The sequence below is a fragment of the Euphorbia lathyris genome, chromosome 9 (assembly GCF_963576675.1).
Source record: "Euphorbia lathyris chromosome 9, ddEupLath1.1, whole genome shotgun sequence".
Lineage (NCBI taxonomy): Eukaryota > Viridiplantae > Streptophyta > Magnoliopsida > Malpighiales > Euphorbiaceae > Euphorbia > Euphorbia lathyris.
In genome coordinates this window covers 15,885,071-15,911,756 of record NC_088918.1, presented here as the reverse complement: position 1 = coordinate 15,911,756, position 26,686 = coordinate 15,885,071, and the positions used below count along the sequence as shown (strand labels likewise).

Below are 26,686 nucleotides of genomic sequence, written 5' to 3'. Positions count from 1 at the left end.
CAAAGTATAAATTAATAAATCATCGATCTAAAAATTAAAAAAAATTAAAATTTAATTAATAAGAATAAAGTAGCTCAGTGGTATCACTCAATAGTTGAAAAACAAAAGGTTGGGGGTTCAAATCTCATGTCTTACATCTAAAAAAAATTATAATGTTTATTAATATATAAAAAATTTAGGGTCGGATAGTGCCGGATACTGCGGGTACAGTACCCGTTGCCATCCCTAATTAATTATGATGCATTGCGTAGATTAATTTATTTTAAACATACCCTTCATTCCAAATTGATTATAAACATAAATGTGAAATTTGTGTTGAGATAAAATTAATGAGATCTTCGTTCCATACAGTGGAAAGAAAGACAAAACTACTTGTCTGATTTATAGTGATATTTCTACTTAAAGTTTATTCAAACTAAATGAGGTATTAAATATTTTATTACTTTCATTGACGAAAGTAAAAAATATTGCAATGTCTATTTTCTTAAAAGCAAGTTGAGGCTATAATGATTATAAGCAGGATGTAGAAAACTTGGGGGTTCAAATCTCATGTCTTACATCTAAAAAAAAATATAATATTTATTAATATATAAAAAATTTATGACGGGTAACAGGTACCGTGTACCCTGGGGGTATTCCCATATCCATCCCATTACTCTAATGGATAATGGTTTTGATCACATATCTGTCTCATACCCTTTTATACAGGGTACAAGTAGTCCTATTAGGGTCGGATAGTACTGGATACTGTGGGTACAGTACCCGTTGCCATCCCTAATTAATTATGATGCATTGCGTAGATTAATTAATTTTAAACATACCCCTTCATTCCAAATTGATTATAAACATAAATGTGAAATTTGTGTTGAGATAAAATTAACAAGATCTTCATTCCATACAGTGGAAAGAAAGACAAAACCACGATTTATAGTGATATTTCTACTTAAAGTTTATTCAAACTAAATGAGGTATTAAATATTTTATTACTTTCATTGACGAAAGTAAAAAATATTGCAATGTCTATTTTCTTAAAAGCAAGTTGAGGCTATAATGATTATAAGCAGGATGTAGAAAGCCAACTTAATAAAAAGATTAAAGTGGTTAGAAGCGATCGTAAGAGTGAATATATTGAACCACTTGGCGGGTTTTGCTCCCAACATAGAATTATTCGCAAGGTAAGACCACTGTACTCTCCTCAGTCTTATGGAATGACAGAGCGTAAAATCTTACTTTAAAGGACACAGTGAATGCTCTTGTAAACAATTCTTGGTTGCCACATAATATGTGGGGGAAGTTAACTTTATCAGCCAATCATTTTTTATTCAATAAAGTGTCACGTAAGAAATTAGACAAGAAACCACATGAATTACGTAAAAGGAAGAAAATTTTCATATAATTAATTGAAAATGTGGGGATGTCTTGCAAAGGCAATGACTCCATTCTTAAAGAAAATGAAAATAGGTCTAAAGATGGTAGATTGTACTTTTTGAAGCTATGCGCTTCAATAATATATATCGATTTCTTGTGTATGAATTTAAGAATCTTAAGAACATCATCATGGAATCAAATAATGTTTCATTATTTGTAAACGTACTTCCATACATGGAAAATGAGGGTAGATCCAGACCCAAATGGATTTTAAAAATTGTTGATGAGAATGGTCAAGATCTTCAAGAAGAAGTTGTGGTTGAAGTTGGGGAAGAGGTAGCACTTAGAATGATATACTTCACACAATGACATTGCAAACAGAAGGTTCAATGGTTGTTGTCTGCCTATCATATGCAAATATTGGCTATAAAAAGTTATCACTACGTTGATTTTTTCGCTTTAATTTTATTCATATAGGGATTGTTGGATAAATGATGAGTAAAATTGTTTGATTAAAAAAACCATTTTCGTACGATCGAGAATGGGTTTAGAGTCCACCACACGATCGAGAATGTCATTAACATATTTTGCTTGGCATAAGTGGATTCCACGCTTTGTGTATCAAATTTTGAGTCTGAGGAAGTACGCCGCTCTGCCTATGTTGCGAATAGGAAATTCTTTTTCAAAGCTAGAGACGGAATCAAGCTAAATTTCGACCTCCACAGCCCCCAATTCCGCTAAACCAAACTTTGTCTCCCTTCCGCCTGTAGCATTGACTGCATCTCCTTCTTCTTCCATAGACTCCGTCGTGGTCCCTGCCTCCTTTACAGTGATCAATCAGACAATGGCAGAATCATCCGAACATGGTGAAACCGAGTTCTCCATGCTCACTGAGAAGGTTTCCTCCTCCTTCCCGCAGTCGTCATCTCAACCATGTTGCATATGGAGATCATTAGAGATTGATTATGAATAAACTACTCCCATTGATTAGGGTTTGTAGTATTCACAAGTATAAATATAAGAGGAAGCTTAGGAGATAAGCTCAAGAAATGATAATTGAGAATCAAAACTAAATACACGATAACTATCACTCTAATAATTGGATAATTATCCGAGAGATAATTAATAGAGAATTATCTCTAACACTGTGTTCCTATCTCGATGATAACTTCTACATACGGTTCAAGTTCGTCCATATTTATGTTGTATAATGTGAGATAATATCCAATTATGGTCAAATCTATCTTATAAAAACTAGTATTATCAGCCTTAGATTACTCCATCTGACTTTCATTTCGTCTAAAAGTTTAAAAAAATTCTATAATTTCATTTGATTTTTTATAATTTCAGATTAATAATATTTTCTATTCTTTTAATTCTTATTTCGTCTTTTTTTAATTAAACTTATAACATTTATATCTTATATAATCTAGTAGAACATATTATATTATAAGATAATCCAAATTATCATCTCTAATTTTAAGTTTTTAATATGTACCCAACTAGGACTCATCACAACGAAGAAAAAATCTAGAGCTAGATTGAATGGTTGATTTTCTTAGAATCAATCTACAGTTCTAAGGATTTTTTTTTTGTGTGTGTGTTTTTGTTTTTATTTTTTAAGTTGGTGTTCATATATTTTTTCGGATCTCTTTATCCCTCTGAATTGTATTTGTTCTCTATTATTATTTTATTTATATTTTTTTCCGATTTAGCAATAGCGAAAATGATTTATTTTATCCATAGATAAATATATGGTTGCAACAAAAGAAAGAACTCACGTCCAATTGTTCGGAAGGGCTTAAAGGATGAAGATTGGATTGCAGACGCTCTTTTGTGGATTTGGATTTCTAAAAAGTATATGTTTTATTTATTTTTTTGTGTTATTTATACTTTTATGGTTTGTTTTGCTCATTCTAGTCGTTTTTATCTCGTTGTAGATCTTGTAATGTTTGATTCCTTAGGATTTTCTTTATGTATTTATTATATTTTTATCTGCATTTTCATAAAAAAAAACTCTTTACATGTATTTTTATTTTTATTGTTATTTTTATAATATAAATAAATTAATTTCTACATACTCTCTTACAACCTTTTATTTTTATTAGTATGTATATTATATTTCACATGTTTTATTATGAATGCATTTGTCGTCGTTATTATTAAATATATTTAGGTTATATATGTTAAATGTGACTACAATCAATAACGATTGATATTTATATTAATTAAAATATATATTACAATGTTTCTTTAGTAAAAAAAATAATTGTCGACTTTGTCAAAACATAAACATCAAAACAGTAGGTCCTACTGAGTAGGAAACATAGTGTTTCGTTAGGTTTATACAACAGCAGTATGTATCATTTTGTTTAATGAAAACATCAGCGCTTTTATATTTATTTAATTTTGAAAAAAAAAATCAATCAAAAAAAATATTGAAAAAAATATATTTTTTTTTATTTTCACAAAACACATTTCTCCTTTAATATTTATTTCTATTTCTATGATATTATTATTGAAGCAATAAGGTTTTACTTCGTTCAAGTATGATAAGAGTGTGTTTCCAGATGTTAGCTAATATTGTTGTTATTGTTAGTTGTTTCATGTTGTTGCTAGCTATTTGTTAGTTGATTAATTATTAGTGTTTAATAAAATTATATGATTAATTATTTTTTTGATAGTTTGTTCGATTTCTTGTTTCGAGACTCGTCATGCACCCCTTTAGGTGGATCTTCTCCCAATTAAAAATTAATTGTTACTGTTAGTATATAAAATGTCTAATTTAGACATGTTTTAAATTAATCAACAAATAAATTATAAAAATAAAAATTGTACTACATAAATGAATAAAAATATTATAAATACCTAATTAAAATTAATAATAAGGTTAATTACAAATAACTACCATGTGGTTTGTCCAATATGCATACGGGTACATGTGGTATTTTTTTACAAACACAATCATATGGTTGTAAAATTTTACATATTTTTTTATTTTACCAAATTTTGCCGATAACGACATTAAAATGAAAAATTTCAAAAATTAAAGTTGTTTAGTATCTATGAAACCCTATTTTTAACAAAACCATCATTTTTGGAATTTTCTCTCCCTAAACATTATCTTTCTCTCTCATACAAAACAACACCTGAATGTGTTAAATATAAAAAGTTGAAGAATTAAAGTTGCTTAAAATATCTTTTAACTCTTAAAAATTTTCATTTCGAGTTCGTTATTGACCAAATTCTAATAAGGTGAACTCAAATATAAAATTTTACAAACCATGGAGTTGCCCTTACAAAAAGAAAAAATTACAGATACCCATCTGCAAATTGACGAAATCATATGATATCTACTTGTAATTAACCCTAAACAATCAAACATCATATTTCTAGTTTGGATATTTCTAGTTTGGAGTGAAACACTAAATACTGATCCGAAAAACTGAAATAACCCCAACTCTCTAATAAAATTATGATGTCCCAAACTTATAGCTAGGTAGGTTAAATTAGTATACCTTTAAAGCTTTATTGAAAATGAAGTCAAGATTGTTCTAAAGAGCCAAAACATTATGGTCTAAACAAAGCTTTAAAGAGCAAACCCCACTAATGTGTTGGGTAGGGTAGTGTATAACCTATAGTTTTCTCAATTAATAAATAAATAGGTAACACGTGTGAAGGAATGAAAATCCAATTGTCAATTTGTGAATCAAAGACATGTGGGTTGCCATTTGGCATCTCTATCAAAAGGGTGTGTTTGGAGCCAAATTAGCTATGCTATCTATCATCATGCTTCCATTTATTTTCTTTTATTTTATTTTATTTTTGGACCACATAATATGTTTTTTTCTTTCTTTGTCTACCTATTCAAACATTATTTTTATTTTGTGTGCTCTCATTCAACTATACATATATGCCCACTTATTTCACATGCATCCATGTGCTTTCTTTCTAAGACCTCCATGGAAATTACTTTCTTTTTCTTTTGATAATTACTAGTTTTACAATAGTAGCCAAGCTAGAACAAACATTTAGGGGTAGGACTGTAAATAGAGCGGACCATTTCGGTATCCCATTCTATATCCCTCTCACAAAAAACGATCCCTTTTAATTAAAATAATATATTTTATGAGCCAAGGGACCCACATAATTAAAAGGGATCATTTTTTGTAAAAGATACATTAAAGAAGACACCGAAATGAGGACAAAAGATTTTCTCCCAGATTATTATTTCTGATTGGAATTCATTCATCGGAGATAGAGAATCTCTATTTATTGTTCTCATAAAGTGCGGATAGCAAAAAAAAAAATTTCCCAAAATCGGAGATTGAGACTTCTCTCCCCACCTTACCAGAACCCCATGTTGATTAATGTGCTTTCTGCATTAGGAAATTTACAGTCTATATAAATTTTTAGATTTTTATTTTTTATATTTAGGCCATTTTTAATATACGAGGACTAAACAGTATGTTAGGTAAAATTTGCAGGGACTAATAAATTATTTATCCTATTTTGTTTAATAATGTACTGCTTATAGATTATGATTTATTCTTTTTTTTTTGTGTGTCAGTTCAGTATACTAATGCTGTATAGATTATATTACATAATTGCATTATATAGAAAAAATTTAAATTTTACTGAAGAAATATTAATTTGAATGTTAGAATTTAAAAATGGAGAATGAAGATTTAAGAGGAATTTTATTGCAGACGAGGATGGCAATGGATGCAATATTTTTCCACTTTCATAAACATGGATAGGAATGAAGATTCCATATTTACACGAGGATGGGGACGAAAGAAGTAGTCCTCGTACCATTTTACAATCCTACTTAAATGAATAGTTACTGATTTGTTGTTCAATCAATGAATAGTTATACTCTATCCATCATTGTTTCATCATTCGTCACTTTCTAGTATCACACTAGTTAAGAAATACTGAACACCTAGACAAATGAGTTATTTAAATAGAACATATCTCCCAACGCAGTGCCTTCAATGCACTCCGATGGTCAAATTAGTATGAGGAGAGAGAGAATCTTGGATCCCTTTATATGAATGTCAAGTAGTGGTATTTATAGACTTTGGATGGAAGTAAAATGCCTTTAGTTCCCCCCTAATTCGACCCGGTTGGGTATGAGTGGATCTAGATTACCATTGGGCTTGGTGGACTGCACTTTTAGGTGGGCATGGAGAGTTTGATCTCATTTTTCACGTAAGGAAGTGCCCTCTTCTTTGAGTGCGAGGCACTTGTTTCAAGATGCTCATCATTATCGCGAGGTGGAATCGGCGAGTTGATATTGTGGAATACAAGTGCGATGAGTTGATTTCAAGGAGTGAAAGGTGTCTTGCATTGATATCGGTAGGTACATGGTCCTTCTAGAGGCATATTTGTTAATGGCGTGGTATTTTTGACCATGTGTGTGAAGAAGTTTGGGTGAGCCAAGAGATGCATTGATCCCGTTGAGGCTTGCCGTTTTTTTTTCTAGAAAGTCTCGATTGTCATAAACACAAGGATGGAATAATGATAGGTAAAGTGTCCTTTATGCATGTGTGTCTGATTGCTTCATCATCTTTCATACTGATGGGTAGTGTGGGAATGATGGTCCTTGTTCCATCATAGCTGGCGAGTTTTAACCAATCGACATTATTTTTTGGGAATTTTATTTTGGTAGAGTCATTAGGACTACTCCTCCCAATCCGCTCCATGTGGTTACTCATTTGGAAAGATCTTGTCTTTACCCCCAACAAAATGGTCATAATACTAATGAATGTCAGAATTAGCAAGATATGTATCAGATGATAATGGACCAAGGAGCCATTCCGAATCACGATATAGGCTGACGTGATGTAATATGAGCGATCTTATGGTTTTGTAGTAGCTTATTTTTGCATATCCTAGTTGGGGATATTGCATTCTCCCATCTTTTTTGTTAACTTCCTAGATGATCTTTTTATTTAGGCATTACCAACAAGGATATTGATACCTTTCGATATGCATGCTTTGCTTTATTTTAGGAGCTTGTGTTTGCAAGGTTCCTAGAACATATTGATACCCTTTGGTATTTAGACTTTACTTTGTTTTCGGCCCTTGCATTTGCAAGGTGCCCAGAATGTGCTGATACTATTCATTATGTAGGCTTTGCTTTGTTTTGGACACTTACGTTTGCAAGGTGTCTAGAACATATTGACACCATACAATATGCATGTTTTTCTTTGTTTTGGACACTTTTGATAGCAAAGTGCTCGGAACGTGCTAATACCACTTGGTATGTATACTTTGCTTTATTTTGGACACTTCCAATCACAAGGTGCCCGAAATATGTTGCTACCATTCACTATATAAGCTTTGCTTTGTTTTGGGCACATGCATTCATAATGTGCCCAAAGCATGTTGGTACCATTTAGTATGCAGACTTTGCTCATAAATATATGACACTTGTATTGAAACTGATCGTGAAATCTATACTTTTATTGATAATATCATCTTAGCGTTTATACACTTCAATCATTATCTAGGGGCTTTCTCGCTAACCATGATAGTTTGTACATACCATATATTTTCTTAACCTTGTAGTTCCTTATTAGTTTTAATTCCCAAAAGAGTTCACTTCATATATTCTTTTAAAATCATCAATTAGGTCCTCAACCTATATCGTGAAAGTTAATAAGGTCCCTAATCTTGTAAAATTGCCAATTAGATCCATCTTGCAATTAAAAATAAAATTTTGGTATTGTTTTTTTATTTTTAGTTCGGTTTTTAACCGTATTTTATGATATTAATAGTTATCGGTTCAATTATTTTATAATTTCGGTTCGATTTCGTTTAGTATTATGATAATTTGAGTTCAGTTATCAGTTCAATTTCAGTATAAAAAAGCGGTTAAATCTTACCGAAATAAATATTATAAGTATCAATATAAAAAATATTTCGATATGATATATTAATATTTGTTTGGTTTAACTTTTCTTTAATTAAAACTAAACCAATAACCGAAACCTAAAATATATAAAAATATTGATTAAAGCTAACTTGAAAATATAAAATAAGTGAACAATTTATTACAATTATTGGAGGGTTTCAATTTACGGTTTTAGCATACGTTGAGGATTTAATTGATAATTTTAGAAAGTTGGAGACTTAATTAACTTTCAAGGTTGAGGATCTGATTGATGATGTTAGAAGGTTAGAGATTTAATTAACTTATAGATTATTAAATATATATCCTAAATAAAAATTATAAGCTTAATATATCATTTTCCTCATGAATTGTGTAAGGCGCGTGCAACACATCTTTCGCATGCGATTTACTTTTTTACAACTGAGTGATTAATTGATTACATTTTACGTAAGTTCAGTGGGCTAACTGAACATTTTATGCACGCTGAAGGGGCTATTAGGACACTTTAACATTTCAGAGGGCCAATCAACCTTTTTAGACAAGTTCAGAGAGAAAATGATGTATTAAGTCTAAATTATATTTAGAAACAAACCATACACTTTGTTGGCTCTAAAAATAAAAATAAAAATTATTTTTGTTTTACGTAAATAAAAAGCATGTAATATGGTTTAGGATAAAGTTTAAACAATTTCAACTTGCACGCCGTGTGGCATATCAACACGTCGTGTAAGCCAGGTAGATCTTACATATAACATACAATTCTTTCTGCACGACATGTTGAATCATCTCACACGTCGTGTGGCATATCCACACGCCGAGTGTAAAAAACTGAAAAGTTTTTGCCCGAAGAAATTTAATTCACACGACATATGGCCTAAGTTACATTCAGTGTGAAACACAAAACGGCCAAAAAATGAGCGTGTAAAGAAACCGCATGACGTTTGACTTAGCATATATACGTCATGTGGAACAAACTCCTAGCAGCCATCTATGTTCTATTCAAAGATTCAAACGACCGGGACACCACAACAAGCCAGCAACCGAAATAATGGCTCACCCATGAAGTTTGACACCTCATTTACACATGTGCAAAAGATCATCCACTGTCCACTACACACAAAGCCATAAATTATGGAAGGTGGGATGGAATGACAAAGTAGAGCAAAAATGGGAATTGAAGGATCAATTCAGATTATGAGAAGAAGATGAGAGAAATTTAAGGGAAGTTGGCAGCTTATTCAGCCAACAAACCATTCCAAAAATTATAAATAAACCCCAAAGCCGTCATTTCAGCCCCCAACAATAAACCAAAAAAACACATACACTGTGCCAAATTCTTTCTAGAACTTTAAATTTTGTTCTTCATAATTTCTACCTTTAATTTAGCTTCCAGAGATTATTTTAACTTCAATTCAATCATTTAGCAACTCGTTTTCAATTCCTTCATATTTTATAATCAAATCTCGAATCTAAAAGTTATCAATTTCTCAGTTAGAAATTCACTAAAATCATTTCATGTCTAATTTTATAATTTATGTTCGACGTTTTTCCGACTCCATTTTAGACTCTTTAAACTCAAATTTTGCTAGCGACTTCTTATAAACATCCGTTCCTGACATTCTGATCTTCAATTTAGCCTTTTGTTTTACTCGATTCCGTGTTCGAAAACCCATTTTACGAGTTAATTTTTGCACCTCAAGTTCTTTTGCACAATCTGTCCAGCTTTTACACATTCTTTCTGACATTTCTCTGTTCCCATTTCAGATTGCTTAAAGTTCGTTTATGTCCCCGATTTTTACACAAACTCATTCTAGACGTCCTGAACTTGAACTTAGCATTTTGTTTTGCTCAATTTCATACCCGAGAACTCTCGTACAAATCTTCCAAAGCCCGACACAAATCTGCCCAAAGCCAAACGCTAGTTCCATTTGCAAGTCGTTCAGTATTGTGCGAATCAAATACCGGAAGACGAAGTCATCCCCGTTCTGTGCTAATCGATCAAAGTATTCGAAGTGCTCGTGGATCCAAAGTCGACAGAAATTTAACGCCTAACCGAGGTTGCGAACTATTGCTCCGAGTTTCTCATTTGAATTTTTTAATTCATTTTCTTTATTCTAATTATTGCAATTCGATTCCTGTACATATTATTGAATTGTTTACGCTTGATTTTACAATTGTTCGGCTATATATTGGTATAGAGATTTTAATTGTAATTATTTATCTTATGCACATGTATTTAGACATTCATTTACATCAATAAATATCCATTTTTACCTAATTTTGTGTCAATTTCGCACTTTTATTTTCCTTTATTTAACTGTCTTTTACTTATCCGCAATAGCTTAAATAAAATTAATTATCTAGTAAAAAATTTATAACAGCGCTCGAGATACAAGAGAGAATTGTTTTCAATCCTTGCGTCCATCGCCAACCGTTTCGATTAGAATTCAAGTTTTGGCGTGTAAATCTATAAACTTAACTGTATACCTTAATTGAGAATTAATTTCTCTAGCACGCCAGCATCCAAAACCATACGTGGCAAGATTGAAATTGGTATATTTGCAAAATATCGCTAACACTTGATTGTTATTTAACATAAAATAACTTTTTATAGAACATAACCAACAAATACTATTAGAAATGGAGAAATAAAGCTACTACATAAAATAAAATAAAAATATCAAAATACTCATCAATTTATCATTTATTATACCTTTATTCTCAATCATAAATTGAATTTAATATATTTTGATGGCATTTATTTGTATAACTTTAATAAGTGGAACTTTGGGAGACATGTGCACCGAAATCACCAAATTAAATCATGTAGATGGAAAATTAATTACATAATTCCTTCACATGCATTTGCCAAATTTCTTATTTCCCTCATCATACTATAATTTATAATAAGGTTTTATTACTAGTAATTGACATTATAATTGCCATCAACAATTAATAGGAAACATTGAAGCTTTAATTTATTTTAGAGATGATCATTAATTTGATGAAGAACCTATAGAGGGCAATAACTTTGCTCTGTTATAATTGCCATCAACATGCATGCCCTTTAATGTGCTCAAACATTGCATGTGCTCAAACGGTTAAAAGTTATATTTCAATATCCATCTACTTTATATATATATATATATATAGACACACACGGTGGTTTTCACCTGGTCAGTCAGGTGAATTTGGTCAGTAACTGTTAGATCTGGAAAGTGTAAATCTGAGTTGTATGATTGTTTTAATCTCCATCATATGATTGTAATAAGTCTTGATCTAACGGTGACTGACCAAATTTATTTGACCAGTCACTGACCAAATTTATTTGACCAGTCACTGACCAGATGAAAATTACTGTTCATTAACTTTTAAAGTGTCTCAGTAGTTCCCTCAACTTGTTTAAAAGACAGTCAATTAATTACTTGATGACAAAGAAGTAAGCTGCACACGGAATGTGTTTTGCACGTATTTAGAAAAGTAATATCATAGATGAAAAGTTTTAGAATTTTGCAAGTAAGAACTTCTATTTTTATATATTTTAATTTATTCTGTAAATTATGTAATACTAATTTTCAAGACGCGTGTAACACATCTTACGTATGCATATTATTTTTTTACAACCGGGTGAATTGACTATCGGGATATTTTAAGCAAGTTGAGAAAGCTATGAGAACACTTTAAAAGTTCAGGAGGTAAATTAAATTTTTGGACTAATTCAGGAGACAAATGATATATTAAACCTAATATATAGATAGAAGAAGGATCAAGTAAAAACACTTCCTTATGTGAGAACAAATATTATTTATGTGAGAACACTAATTAATGACATTATTGTAAATATTTTCACGATGGTAAGGACATTTTTTACCTCCTTCTATTATTTCCGATCTCCTTTTCTTATTTCCAATCTCCTTCATTTTTCTATTTCTTTCGTTTCTTCCTCTTTTATTCTTTTCGTTTCTTTTATTTATTTCTTCTTTTTGATGATTCTAATTCGGTTCAGATATGTCAAAATTGATTATCGGTGAACAGTGGTGAAAAGCGGAAGTGACGGATAAAATCTGAATCCTTTATAGTGTTCCTCATATTCTGGATTCTATTTGTTTCAACGTCATGGATAAAACTTTTTAGAACACCTGTTGTCACCATATTATAGTCTTAGAGTCTAGTTTAGCCCTATTTGTATGTTTTTCTCATCCAATTACTTTAATTTATATATCTTCTGGTTCATCTTGGTCTGATAAGAGTTTCGAGTCATTTCAGATACAATCGGGCCTTAAACGGAGCAAAAATGACAAAAAAAATAGAGCAAGCAACTTGGCGAGCTATAGGAGTAACTCGATGAGCTGCATCACTAACTCGACGAGGAGCACTAATTCAGAGTCAACTAAGAATTCAAAGTCAACCTTTGAAAAACCACGAAAAACCAAGGTAGCTCGATGAGCTACGACAAAAGAGGAAGTTGATTTATATCGAAACTCTACTTCGAGAGGTTCGGTCTTATCCGAATTTATCCACTCTATTCCGATCCTAAAGAGGCTAGAAGACCTATTCATACTAGAGGACGACCAAGAGCACTATAAATATATGGACTTTATCTTTTGTAATAGTATCAATTTAATTTCTAGCTTAGTTATAGTTTACATTATAGTTTCGTTTTACATTCCGTTCCGCTATACTTTCATTTTACTTCAGTTTTCTTAAAGTATTTCGTTCCATTACATCAAGAAGTAAACATCAGTTTGTCTTTCATCTTTAATTATCTTATTTACGTTGTTATATTCAAGTTTCTCTCCATCTCAACTCTATCTCGTTTTATCACCTCGAATTAACAACCTAATTCGATTAACATGGGGTCAATCTCAGTCCATCTTAACATGTCTCTGTGTTTTATCTCAAACATGAGCTAACCAACCTTAGGCTAGGATGGCGGTGAACCGTATTTGACGAATATGGGCCGTTAAGGAGTGTTTACATTGTATTATAAGAAGTGTAACGAGAGAATTAGTTAAAACATACTTACTCACCTCGAACTAAAAAACCTAATCAAGTAATTGGTAAGAGAGGGTGAATTGTGAAACCTAATCAAGTAAATAGTTCAACCGAGTAATTTAACTACTCATATACCTTAACAGGATAGTGCGGCTTTATAGTCTAGTTACGATTTAGCTTTAGCTTTCAACGTAATTAATGCTTCCTAGCACACTTAGAGATTTTGACTAACCAAGCTCAACCTAGGGGTGTTAAGAATAGAGTTAATAGTTCTAGGCCGGGATTGTTATCTTTATAAGGGAAGTTACCGTCTCTAGTTATATTTGTTATACACAATATACACGACGACACGGGGATCCAAAGTCTTAACCTTTCTCACTCATACATAAACAATCGAATATTACTTCTTCGCTTTCTCGTTTAATTTAGTAATTAAAGTGACAAATCCAAACCACATAATTCAATCCTTAAATAATATAGAATTTTAGTATGGGTAAGGAATTGGAAGCTAGTCCTTGTAGCATCGATATTGTTCGCAAGAACATTTACTACTTAATGTGATAGAGTTCACTTGCTTTAATCGACATATACAATTCATTCCTATCAACACCTCACAATCTCCTTATTCTCTCCCATCTCTTTTCAATCTCTCTTCTTTCACTCATTTTAACTAACAACAATGGCAACAACATTACCATATTCTCCTGTTGGATGTGATTTACCAAAAAACAAATCGAACACAGAAAAACATATGAACAATAAAACTAGAAATTAAAAGGAAAGAGTTAGACAAATCCGAGGCTTGTATTAGCAGTTCCCTTAAGACGATGTCCTTGCTATTGATGATCCTCTCCCAGGATACAACAGATTACGCAAACAACTCAAACCGTGTGTAGGCTCGTTATCACCGGAGTAGGAAAATAAGAATATTACGAACATATAGAGAACGGAAACATTCAGAGAATATTTATTTTATCAACAACTTTTTCAATCGCTTATGAATTTTACAATCCATTCTATATAAATAAAATTCGAAAGATATGTCTTTTCACGAACGAACATGACTGCACACGGACAGACACGACTGTTTATGACAGACACGACAATTCATGAAAAGATATGTTTGTTGGTATTTAAATTTAATATATAATTTTATTCAAAATTTTCCAACATCCCACGACTCCCCGATTCTTCTGATTTTTATTTCTCTCACACTCTCCATTCTTGCTCTTGTACTTCCATAGATAGTGAGGGCGCACAGCCTATCGGTTCCAGCCCCAACACCACCATTTTCTTCACACTCAATTCGTGTTATAGGATTTAATGCTTGATTGCAGATGCCAAGAACTGGCTAAAACTCCATGGAAAATAAAGATCTTGAACACCGGATTTTGAGATAGTAATGGATGTAATCATTGATTCTTATTTGAGATGTAGAAGACGGAGTTGGAGATGCGATCAATTGCAGCTTCTTCACCTAAATTGATAATGAATGAGTGTAAAGCATCTAAGAACTGCTGAATTTGTTGGCAAAATGAGATTATTTGATCCTGTAAATAACAATACCACTTATTGAGAACTGCCATGTTATTTTTTCTCTGATTTTTTTTATAGAAATTTTGACTTGCAAGATTGAGTGTAACACCCTGCCCAATACATGTAGATATTGTCCGCTCTGGCCCAATTTCAATATATTGGCCTCATGGCTTTAAAACGCGTCTACATGTATTGGATTCTCATCTTACTAATAAGCTTCAATCACTCTCTCTCCATTTCCGACGTGAGATTCGGTTTATTCATGCTCCCATCGTCATTTCTTAGGACCGCCTCTTGCTCATGCATTTTACCTCAGCACCACCCACTCCGGATCAGGTGGTTACATTGAGCTTCTGTTGAAATAAGAGGAGCAGAAGGTGGAATGAGAGTTGGAGAAGATGATAATGAGAAGAGAGTGAGGTGTCAATTGTATATTGGCTAAGATGTTTGATTTTAAAAATAAAATAAATAATAAAATGTAAAAGAAATAGAATGATAGAAAATACTTTAACATCAATAGTTTAGATTGTCTTTGTTAACAGAATCAATTTCAAAATATATGTTTGTCAACTTTTAAATTATAAAAATTATATTTAAAAATCGATCCAACCATAAGATTTATTTTTATACTTTTCACGATATATAATCAAGACATCAATAGTAATATTTTAAAAGTTGGAGTGTATCGATCTCAATCATTAAAGACTTATTTCTGATTTTCAAATGTTGAGTTCATCTTTATATATAAAGAATTTTACATATAAAAAAATGGTATTTATTTGTGAGAATTTGCAACATGTGCAAACATTATATAAATATTGTTCATTTGGGTCAAAATCCAATTTATTGGATTGACTTTAAAACATCTCTAGGTGTATCAGAAATTATATTAATGATAATTAGTTACATGATATTATTTACGTGTCCATACCATTTGAGCAATCCGATATCATAACGCACCTGTAAAACAGAACATAGGTCAGACAAAGTTAGAGTGCGACAAACCTGCGCTGATGCCTAAATCAGTTTATGATTGGATCGGATTGATGGGTGTGAACTAGTTGGGAGATAGTAGTTAACGTACCATATCTTGTTACCTCTTTAAGAATCCTTATGGATGAGGATTCTGGAAGATTCTCTTATGACCAGGGGTTAGAACCCCGCTTGCCGAATTTGGGCAACATAGACATCTTTGGACCGCTGTCATTTGGATTTGGGCTGGTAGTTCCGCGCGTGACCTTTTAACTCCAAAAGGGTGGGAATAATGTCATCCATGTTATGTCATTTCACATGATATCACTTAGTAATATAGCACAATCACTCCTCTTCCGATCATTTCTTAGTATCGCTTCTTGTTCATACCTTCTATTCTAGCATCTCTCACTCCGAACCACGTCGCTACATATTGATACGTTTCCGTTCAAAAGGTGGTTAGATTGCAAAGATTAATTAAGTTTTTGTCACAGTTTTTTTAACACATAAGAGGACAAATTTTTGAACATAGTTTTTGGCACTTTGCAAGTTCCATTTTCCCACCTACATTTGTTTGGTTATGCTTAAAAAATTGCCAACCCAACAAATGCAAAGCCAACTCTTTTTCATTTGGGTGTCTTCAAATAGGCTCCACCACATTATTATGTACCTTTTTCTTCTTTCTCATCTTGACCACTCTCAAAATGTTCATCATTGGTTAATCAATTCTGATTATTAAATTTTAATCATTCAATTCTATATTAAATTTTGTTTGGTTTAATGGTTGTAATTTACTGTTTTTTTTTGTTGGTTGTTTCAATTCTACCAAATACTTCTATAATTATATATATATATATATATATATATATATATATATATATATATATATATTAAAACAGAATATTCATACAAAAAAGCTCATTGAAAAATTATAAAGTCATTTTTATAAAAAAAAAAACTATGAGGTCGATTCCGGGTGAAATTTGTTTCCTGCCATGTGATAAAAACAGTTACGCACATTGTTTTTCATTGCTCTATCATATGATCTATGCTATTGAAGACGCTGATTCAAACTCCTCTGATATATTTCTGGATTGCATCTTTTTTATTTACTTATGTCGAAATATATTATTTTTTTCTATGAATGAAATATTTATCTTTTTTCTCAAAAAAAAAAATACATTCATGACTCCTCGGTTTTGTCTTTACTTTTTTATGGTCTCTAAATTTCAAAAATGGATATCAAAATTTTTGAACTTTATATTTAACTAACATAGTGACCCGTTTACTGTTGATCGAGTTAAAACGAAAAAGTTCATGAATTAAAATTATTTAGAACCACATATCCTATAAAACCAACATTTTCAATTTTCTAAATCACTATTTTCCGGACCTTGTCTCTAAACAACAATTTTTCTCTTTCTCAATCAAACAATACTTAAATAATCTCAAAATTAAAAAAAAAAATTAGGAATTAAAGTTGTTTAGAATATCATTATCATCAGCTCTAGAATGGAAGGTTACTTGCAATTAGGATAGTCATCTAGGTCAACGGTAAAACTATCATTATGCAGATTTCAAAAGCTTTAATATCAAGTTTTGAAGTTTAGAGGCTATAAAAAAAAGTAAGAATAGAGTTGAGGAGCTAGATGTAATTTACCCTTTTTTATTATTATATGCAAAATTTAGGAATTAATAAAAAAATTTCTTAGATATGGAATTAATGAATTATTGAATATTTATTGTACTAGGATTTTGACCATAGAAATCTAAAAAGATGAAAATTAAATGGAATGGGATTTAATTTGGTATTTTTTAGTACCCATTTTTTAATCTCACACCTTCTAAAGATGGAATGACATCTATAGACTATAGGTACTGGATTGATATAATTATGGGCCATATAGTTATGGCCCAAATTATTATTTTACTTTTTATTTTATAAAATAAAATGATGTGACTCAATTAATTATCAAATTGAGATACGACTTCTCCTTAGTAACTACCATCGTTGTTTGGTGGCTTTTGTTTCAAGGTTACTGAATGTTGCGGTCCATGTTATAGCACAAAATGCACGTTCATTTTTCTATTCATGTATTCCTTGAAAGCAGTCTAATTTGGAATGCTTCTATTCTTTCGTAATGAAGATTTTTTTTTTTTTTATGGAAAACATAACTTCATTAATTATTAGAAAAATTACACTTATCAACTAAAATGAAATTAACTAAAAAAACAGGTATTTCTTCAGTTAAAGTAGTCAGCCTTGGGAGTGTGGTGCCCCAACCGGCAATTTTATGAACAACTTGATTTGATCTACGTCGAACATAACGAACATTGTACGATCTGAATAAGGAAAGCCACTTAAAAATATCATCACACAACCGAAACAGAAGATTATTTTAACTTCAAAAAAAATGTATCTTAAATATTTATTGTTTTACTAGTATAATTATAAAAAAAATATGCAAAAATATCAACAACCGAAGTCCATAACACAAAACCAATCAAACATATTTACTGTATTATTAATACAGTTAGAAATAATCTATCAAAATATACACTTGGTTAAGGCAGTACTGTCCGCCCTGCCCATTTATGCAATGCAAACTTCGGTCTTTCCAGTAAGCGTTAGTAAACGTTTGAACAGCATTAACAGAAGATTTATCTGGGGGAATGAGAGTAGTAGGAGGAAGACTCACCTGGTTAAATGGGAGGTGGTATGCAAAACTAAGGATCAAGGGGGTCTCGGTGTTCGCCAGGTCAGAGAAGCCAATCTCGCGAATATTGCGAAATTAGGCTGGAGGATGCTCACTGAACATGACTGCGTCTGGGCCAAAGTGCTCAAAGGTATTTATGGGGGGAACAAGGGCGGGCTGGATATGTTCAAAAAACGGAACCCGCAAAGCGCAGTTTGGAAGGGAATTGTCCTAGGAGCGGATATTCTAAAAAAAGGCATTTTCCATCTTGTTAGAAATGGGCGGAACACTCGATTCTGGTCAGATAACTGGCTTCAGGCTGGTAAACTTATTGACAAAGCTCTTGCCCCCTTGTCGGAGGAGGAGATGAGTCAGAATGTGGCAGATTACTGGGTTGAAGGGCATGGCTGGGATTGGGACAGATTACGTAGTGTGCTTCCTCAGGACGAGCTGCACAATCTTGCCTCTATAGTCCTGTTCAGTAATGATGATAACATGGACAGTTGGAGTTGGGAACCGAGCAAAACAGGCAGCTTCTCGACGAAAACGGCTTATGCGCTCCAATTCAACCAATCTGCTGCTACTGAAACGAGTTGGTCGGCTGCAGATTGGATGTGTATCTGGGAAGCTAAGGTAACCGAGAGAATTAAAATGTTTCTCTGGACTATGGGGCATGAGGCTGTTCTTACCAATGCCGACCGGGTCAGGAGGCATATCAGCAGTGATGAGGATTGCGGGATCTGTGGATCTAGAGAAGATCTAATTCATCTTATCCGGGATTGTAGTGAAGCAAGGAGAATCTGGACTTTCTTCATTCCTTTGAATCGGCAGGCGGAGTTCTTCTCAGGGGAGGTTAAACCGTGGATGCTGTGTAACTTACAGGATAGAGGGAAGTGGAATGGTATTTCTTGGGCAATTGTTTTTGGAACCTGTTGTTGGTTATTTTGGAAATGGAGGAATGAATTGGTGTTTGAAGGCGTTGGTCGGGGGCTGACGGAAAAGATTGACACTGTTATTCGCGCCGCGTCGGAGCAAGCTGAGGCGGTGAGGACCTGTCGGAACGCGTGTGTTGCGCCGCCGCATACGCGGGATCGTCTGGTTCAGTGGTTGCCATCGGCGGAGGGATGGATCAAGTTCAACTGCGATGGGGCTCGGAGTAACATTTCAGGTCGCGCGACTTGCGGCGGGCTCGCCCGGGACAGTAACGGAAGCTGGTTAGGGGGATTTTTCTGCAGGTTGGGTAACTGCTCCGTGGATCTGGCGGAGATTTGGGGCCTCTATTACGGGTTGGAACTTGCCAGGAGAAAGGGGTGGAAGAAGGTAATTTTTGAGCTCGATTCTCAATCAACGGTGGAGCTTATCAGAACAAAAGGGTATCGGGTACATCGGTATGATTGGCTTCTTGAGGAATGTCGGAAACAGATTGGTTCGAATTGGGATGTCAAAGTTGTTCATGTCCTTCGTGAAGGGAATAGAGCAGCGGATTTTATGGCAAATTTCGCAGGCGAAAGGTGTTTAAGGTATCACGAGTGTGAGAATCCCCCTGCAGGCTTAATGGACATCATTGATTCAGACAATTCTGGTTCGGGCATCCTCAGGAGAGCTCCGAATCTAGATTAGTTTTTGGTTTGTTTGTTTCCGGGGCCTAGGCCCTTCCTTCTGTTCAAAAAAAAAATAAAAATAAATTTGGCCCATTAAATTTTTTTAAAATTAATTTTAATAAAAATAAAATTGCCCCATTAAATTTTTTTAAACCATTTTGTAAGTTAGAGATAATTTTGCATTTTTTTAAGAAACCATAACAATATCGTTTGTTGTTCGTGTTGATTTTGAGTAACTTAAAAAAAGAGCCAAGACACGCCGTTTTTGTGGCATCAAAGGCAAAACGGTGCCGTTGAATTTGAAGATGGCAGGCCTAGTTTTAAGACTAAAAACGAATAGTTCGTTTCGGCTTTGAGGTTTAATTCCGAGAAGAAGGGAGCTGATGCTGTTTTATGCCCAAAATTCTCTGCCTCTAATTGAATTGACATGGTAATGTGCTAATTCCCCACATTTCCGTTAATCGATTTCTCTAATCTCTCTGTTTGGTTCTCGAGAAAAAATTGATGGCAAAATCTTCGAATCTGCATTGCGGTAATCTTTGTTTTCTTAGATACCTAACCTGTTGATTTTGTCATACATTTCGTTTTCTCGCATTTTCTCGGGAACCAAACAGGCGAATAGATTATCTAATTAATCGAAGCAGCACATTGTCCATTATCCTTAGATCTTTCTGATTTAAAAATTCCACCTTTGGCTTTTTGCATAATTTTCTGACTTCCCAGTAGCTCTATTAACAAGGATTGCATAAACATTTCATCTTTCGTCTCCTTCAAAAAAAAAGAAAAAGGAATCAGAAAAATTCTTCTCTTAGGAGAAATTAGGGGTTACAATTTCGAGTTATCATGTCAAAATCGTGTCATATAAGTCGGGTTGTAATTGTACATTGTGTTATCGTGTCAGAAATTGCCCTAACCTATAGCTTCTGTGTGAAAATCGTGTGGTGCTAGTCTGGTTGTCATTGTAAATTGTGTTATCGTGTCAGAAATTTCCGTCCCAGAAACCTAGCAATTGGGGATTTCTTCCTCCTGTGATAATTGTGCCTGAAATGCTGTTTTCTATTGCTCTAGTTGGAGAAAAAATTTGATCTTATGAGCTGTTTAAAGAACATATAGATTAGTGCTTGGATATGAGGAGAAGTAATAGCATAATTGATTTAGAAATTGGGGGAAATTTGGGGGAAGATTTTGAGGTTGAAGGATTACAACGTCCAAGTGCTGAAAAAGTTAAGAAAAAACTAGATTGCTTTAGGAGATCAGGGTCTTTGAATTCAATTGGAACAATGAGGATCTATGATAAGTTAAATTTAAAGGCTGATCCGTCGGGTTCTAGCGAAAAACTGGAGAAATTGGTCGGGGAGGAAGTAACCGAAAAGGCTAGAGATAGCGAAGAGGAAAAGAAAAAGAGGATTGCTAAACCGCCGAGGCCTCCAAAAGCCCCGCTTTTGGATATGGCAGATATTAAGCTTCTTAGAGAAATGACTGAACTCGCAAAGTTAAAGCGCGCAAGAGTTCAACGCATCAAGGCGTTGAAGAAAAAGAGAAAGGAGAATGCATCATCTTTGAGCATTAACATTTTACCAATGTTAGTTACTATTGTGTTCTTCATTGTTATAATCTTTCAAGGTAAGATTTTTGTGCTTCTTTCTTGTATTTAGTCATTTGGTTTGGACTTGATCGTGTCTTTATGTGTACTCATTGTCGATTTTCAGGTTTGTTGTCTTCACGCGTATAATGCCTGCCTTCGTTTCGAAGTCATCCTTTAATTGGCACGACGTAGGTACTTCTGGTGTTCCATAGTAATGTTTATTACAGGAGGTTTTCGAGTTCTTTTAAGACGGGGATCGGGAATTATGCATTCTTGCAACTACCATGTCTGAACTGATGATGATTTGTGGCGGCTTAAGTTGAATGTTCCGGCTTTCTTGGAAGTGAAACGGATCAAGTGCATCTATCTGCTAATTGATATCATAAGTTTAGAGCTATTTTTATGTGATTCAATGATCTCAAATAGCTGTGGAGATTTTAACAGAGATAACCTTTTAGAATGGAATGTTTCAACACACTGCAAATGCTTTATGCAAAAAAATTGTAAATATTGTTCGACAATATGTTTGAGGATGATAATTCGGGTTGCAATATAATCGTATTATGTTATCTATATATTCTATGCGATTATATATAATACATATGCATCTAAAATAATAATCATATCAAATGAATGTGTCAGTCGGGTTATCTTATAAATTGTATAACCGTATAAGAAATTAACTCCTCTTAGTCACTGTTGTTCTTTTACCTGCTGGGGATTTTTGTTTAATGGCTTTATCTTAGGACCCATTTTGTTTACTGTTATGATTGGCTGTTGTTTGCTATTACGATATTGTTAGAAAATGTTGCTTTTCCAAAAATAAAATATTTTCTAGTATTTGACTACATCTTAAAACGAAAAGAAGTGGTGGATAACTATTATTTTCAAAAGGATAAAAATGAATGAAATATGGTTCTAAAAGTTTAGGAAAATGTTTCTTTTGTCATAAAATTTTATGTTAGACTGACCAAAAACTTTCCAACTGATTTTTTTTCCAAAGCAAACAAACACCAAAAAATATATTTTCCCACGTAATATTTTCTGACAACCGAACAGAGACTAAGATCCTTACTAATTGCATCAATTAGCCACATCAACTAGCCAAGGAACATTAACAAACATAAAATCACTTGCACTGAAACAAGCTTGCCTAGCAACTCCGTTCGATAAACAAAGAATAAAAAACTGAAAAATAACTACTAGGCAGAGAAAGAAATTTGTATATATTTTTTATTAGTTTTTCCATTGGTGCAAATCTAGAGAAAATCACAAAGGTAGAAGGAAATTTTTTGAAAATACACTCCAGAAAAATACATTTTTCCATTGGCCGGGGGAAGACTTGCCCCCAATACACCCTTGTGGTGAGACCCCTCCCCGGACCCTCGTTTAGTGGGGACGCGTAGTGCACCGGGCTACCTTTTTTTTTTTTTTACACTCCAGAAAAATTGAAAAAACAGCTGATTCAAAAATTGGAAAAATGTACCAGAAAGGCAGAAATGAATTGGTAAGAATCATACCACCAAATTCAGGAACAAAATCCAAAAAAAAAAAAAAAAACTGTTGTATAAATTTGCAGATGATTACAATGTCACGAGGCTAAACTATCCCGGAAAACATAAAAGAAAACCTCGGAGCGAGGCGGTTAGTACAATTTTTGCAGCAAAGAACCTCAAAAGTTCATTTGACTTTCTTAATGTCTGCTCTAGGCCTCCATAGCCCAACCTTGTACTTGTGAGCATAGTTCAGTATCAGCTTCCTCTACAAAATCATTATCATATCGTATAATTAGTAACACTCACTCGATGTTCTTCACCATTCTAATAAAAACAAAATAAGGAGGAATGCCTCCAAAAACCATCATGAATCTGCAGAGTATTTCGGTTCAGGATTTGAGGATCGATTTGGCCCTGAAGTTGGCTAGTAGGATCGATTTAGTGCAAAATCAAGTTTGGCTATCAATTTAACCCTTCACCTTTCACATTTAGGGTCAAATAAGCCCGAAGTAACACGTGTTAGTATATGATTGGTGGTTATTTGACATGCGACACTTCCTCACATTGACAAGTGTCATTGTGGAATGATTTTATCCCAAATGCCAAGTTAAAGGCCTAAATTGATACCAAACTTGAATTTTGAGTAAATTGATCCTACTAATCGACTTCAGGGCCAAATTGACTCTTAATCCTCAGGATTATTTGTTGACAAGCATGATAGCTTTTAAGGATCAATTTGGCTTCTGGAGTTACAGATAGTAGAATCAATTTAGTCCAAAATCAAGTTTGAGTATCAAGTCGACCCTTTAACTTGGCATTTGGAATCACATTAGTCCAAAATGATGCATGTCAACATGAGAAAGTAACGAGCAATCATATACTGACATGTGCCATTTTGGACTGATTTGATCTCAAATGCCAAGTTAAAGTACCAAAGTGATACCAAACTTAATTTTGGACTAATATGATCCTATTAGCCAACTTCAAAGACCAAATTGATCCTTAATTCATTTCAAGAATAATAATTGACGGAAGGATAGAATTTGACAATGTTCTACATCACTAATCATAGGTTCACTTGGATATACAGAGAATTGAAAGATAACGAATTGATTTTGGTTCTTTGTTCAAAATTGTATGATATAAGATTTTACCAAACTCTAGAGCATGCATTTCAACTTACGTTTTCATAGTTAGTCCTTCAAATTCACACTCATACAAACTAGGGCCGAGAAGCGAGCACAGATATTGGAGATTCTAGAATCAAACCCAATACCCAATCTAGAATCGGATTGAACCATAAGGTATAATTCTGGAGAATTTCTAACCCCGGATTGAACCGAACCAATCTCACCCCTAATACAAACTATGATCTACAATCAAATATCACTAAAGTCTTCGACTTTAACTTTTAAACAATATTTTAAAAGAAATTTCAGATATTCACAAATGATATTTTTGATGACAAATCCAAAAGAAAAGCTCTGATAAAGTCATAAAAACATGGAACAAACACATACACCCAAGAAAGTAAAGAGTTGAGAAGTACTTACATGTTGACAAGGAATGCCTATCTTCTTCAGCTTCAATGTTCGCGTGACAAGAAGTTTATGGAAGTCACCAATCTCAGTTTCAAGCTTCGCTGCGTGGGTTTCAACTCCTTTCCCTATTCCATTTAGAAACTCGGGAATTCCTACTTTGACTGCAATCACAGCAAACGAACACGTAGAAACAATATTCGTAAAACATATAGGAAAAAGAAACGTGAGGAGAACGTGTAAATAACAAAAATACTAGAGTATATCTATAAATTTTTAAAATGATAAGCTATGTTGCATGGAAACAAACGGAAACATATAGCAGGAAACATTATTTCTAAAGAAAATCATAGCTAGGAACGAAAATGGAAATGGAAACGAAACTGGAACAGATGCAGACACATACACGACACACCACTTAATAAGAGTTTCCATGCAACATAGATTATAAGGATATATGCTTAACTTTTTTATATATAAAAATTAAAGAAAATACATATATGTCACATAATAGAGGAGAAAACGAGAGTTTTTCATTCTAAAAGTCGGTAGAAGATGATCTAGAAAATATTAGGAATAGAATGAACATATGATTAGCATTGATCTACTTCTGAAAACACATTACATCCTAGGAAATGAGTTTCCAATTTTATTTTCATTACAAATTTCTGAGAATTTTGGTTTCCGAAACATGAAATGCTTCAAAATCGAAGTCTTCATGCAACATAGGGACTCATTGATTAAAAAAAAAAACGGCAGCTAATTCAATTTAATATCAAACTAAGTTCAACTTTTGCAGGCATGAGAAAGTAAAACATCCACTCAGGAAGAATGTTTCGAAACTATTAAAACACATAGAAATCAACTAAGAGTGTATTTTTCACTTGCAATCAAACAGTCTTCTTTTGCCCAAATCAAACCTAAGAACGCAAAAGCTAAAATTATAAAAACAAAAACATCTATTCAATACCCACTCCTTCCCGCTCCCAATTTCACAGGAAAAAATTGAAACAAATGTACAAAACCCCCCCAAAGAGCGGTTATGAATAGTTCCTTGAACCAGTTGATTAAAATTTCCAGTTTCATCAATAACCTAACCTTAAACAACATAATCGAAGAGACCCAGCAATTTGTATTCAATCCGCACTAAAGGGCTCAAACTGAATAAAAACAAAATTAAAAGGCGAACAGTAGAAGAAATTGTTACCGACGTAGTTTGGGGATTTGGAGAAAAATCTGAAAATCCCAGGTGTGGAATTCGGCTGGGGTGTTTGAATTGAAACTTCCCTTGCGAATCTGATTAAACGCCTCAAGGCCATAATCGGATTACTCTAGGTATAAAATCGAAGAGAGACCGCCGAAACACAATTGGAATGGAGCTCTTCGCCAATTGCTGTAACTGTGGGAGGGTTTCTAAGAGAAGATAGTTGCTAATCGTTCATAATTGGCAAAAAGCAGTGTTAGACCTTTTATTGTTTTATTTCAATACATTAAACCCTTAAGTTTCTATAATTTTTAGTAGCATTTAGTTTGTGCATGAAAAAGTGCATTACTCTTTTTTTTTTTTTTTTGATAATGGAAGAAGGCCTAAGGCCCGGGGAAACAGAAAAAGAAAGGATGAAACTACGAACAAACTAATCTACTGTCTAAACAGCCCCTACTGTCGGCTGAGAGAATCTCCTGAAGGCCCTGCAGGAGGCACACCAAACTTATGGTGACCCAAAGAACACGAACCTGCGAAATTCACCAACCAGTCAGCCGTCTTATTTCCTTCCCGATAAGTGTGGTTGAACTGCAAAACCCATTTCCAATCCCGAAGATCAATACAACGATAAATGAGCCAGGCAAAAGGATGATGAGGTGCAACAGGGCAGTTCATAATATGTAACACGGCTTGAGAGTCAAGTTCAACAAAAACTCTCTGATATCCCTTTGCCCAAACGATCTGTAACCTGAAATAAAGTCCCCAAATTTCCGCCAAGGAGGACGTACTCTGAC

The 26,686-nt window shown here is 33.4% G+C and overlaps 2 protein-coding genes across 2 annotated transcripts; one reads left to right on the top strand and one right to left on the bottom strand.

Moving 5' to 3' along the window:
- The first annotated feature begins 20,432 nt into the window (after positions 1-20,432).
- LOC136206432 (uncharacterized) lies at positions 20,433-22,208 on the top strand. Its single transcript, XM_065997486.1, has 2 exons — positions 20,433-21,692; positions 21,779-22,208. The coding sequence occupies exons 1-2, from the start codon at positions 21,197-21,199 to the stop codon at positions 21,799-21,801; spliced, it is 519 nt and encodes a 172-aa protein (XP_065853558.1). The 5' UTR covers positions 20,433-21,196; the 3' UTR covers positions 21,802-22,208.
- A 929-nt stretch (positions 22,209-23,137) lies between these two features.
- On the bottom strand, positions 23,138-26,124 carry LOC136205328 (uncharacterized). The gene is made up of 3 exons (XM_065995866.1): positions 25,896-26,124; positions 24,704-24,852; positions 23,138-23,415 (listed from the first exon to the last, which is right to left on the bottom strand). Exons 1-3 carry the CDS (start codon positions 26,005-26,007, stop codon positions 23,335-23,337), a joined length of 342 nt encoding a protein of 113 aa, XP_065851938.1. The 5' UTR covers positions 26,008-26,124; the 3' UTR covers positions 23,138-23,334.
- Positions 26,125-26,686: the final 562 nt, after the last annotated feature.

What these genes read in the sequence shown, in the direction of transcription:
- LOC136206432 (XM_065997486.1), top strand. Translation starts at nt 21,197, where the DNA reads ATGAGGAGAAGTAATAGCATAATTGATTTAGAAATTGGGGGAAATTTG. An exon ending in CATTGTTATAATCTTTCAAG is followed by an intron (nt 21,693 to 21,778) that starts GTAAGATTTTTG and finishes GTCGATTTTCAG; the next exon opens with GTTTGTTGTCTTCACGCGTA.
- LOC136205328 (XM_065995866.1), bottom strand. Translation starts at nt 26,007, where the DNA reads ATGGCCTTGAGGCGTTTAATCAGATTCGCAAGGGAAGTTTCAATTCAA. An exon ending in CAAATCCCCAAACTACGTCG is followed by an intron (nt 24,853 to 25,895) that starts GTAACAATTTCT and finishes CTGTGATTGCAG; the next exon opens with TCAAAGTAGGAATTCCCGAG. An exon ending in TAGGCATTCCTTGTCAACAT is followed by an intron (nt 23,416 to 24,703) that starts GTAAGTACTTCT and finishes ATGATTTTGTAG; the next exon opens with AGGAAGCTGATACTGAACTA.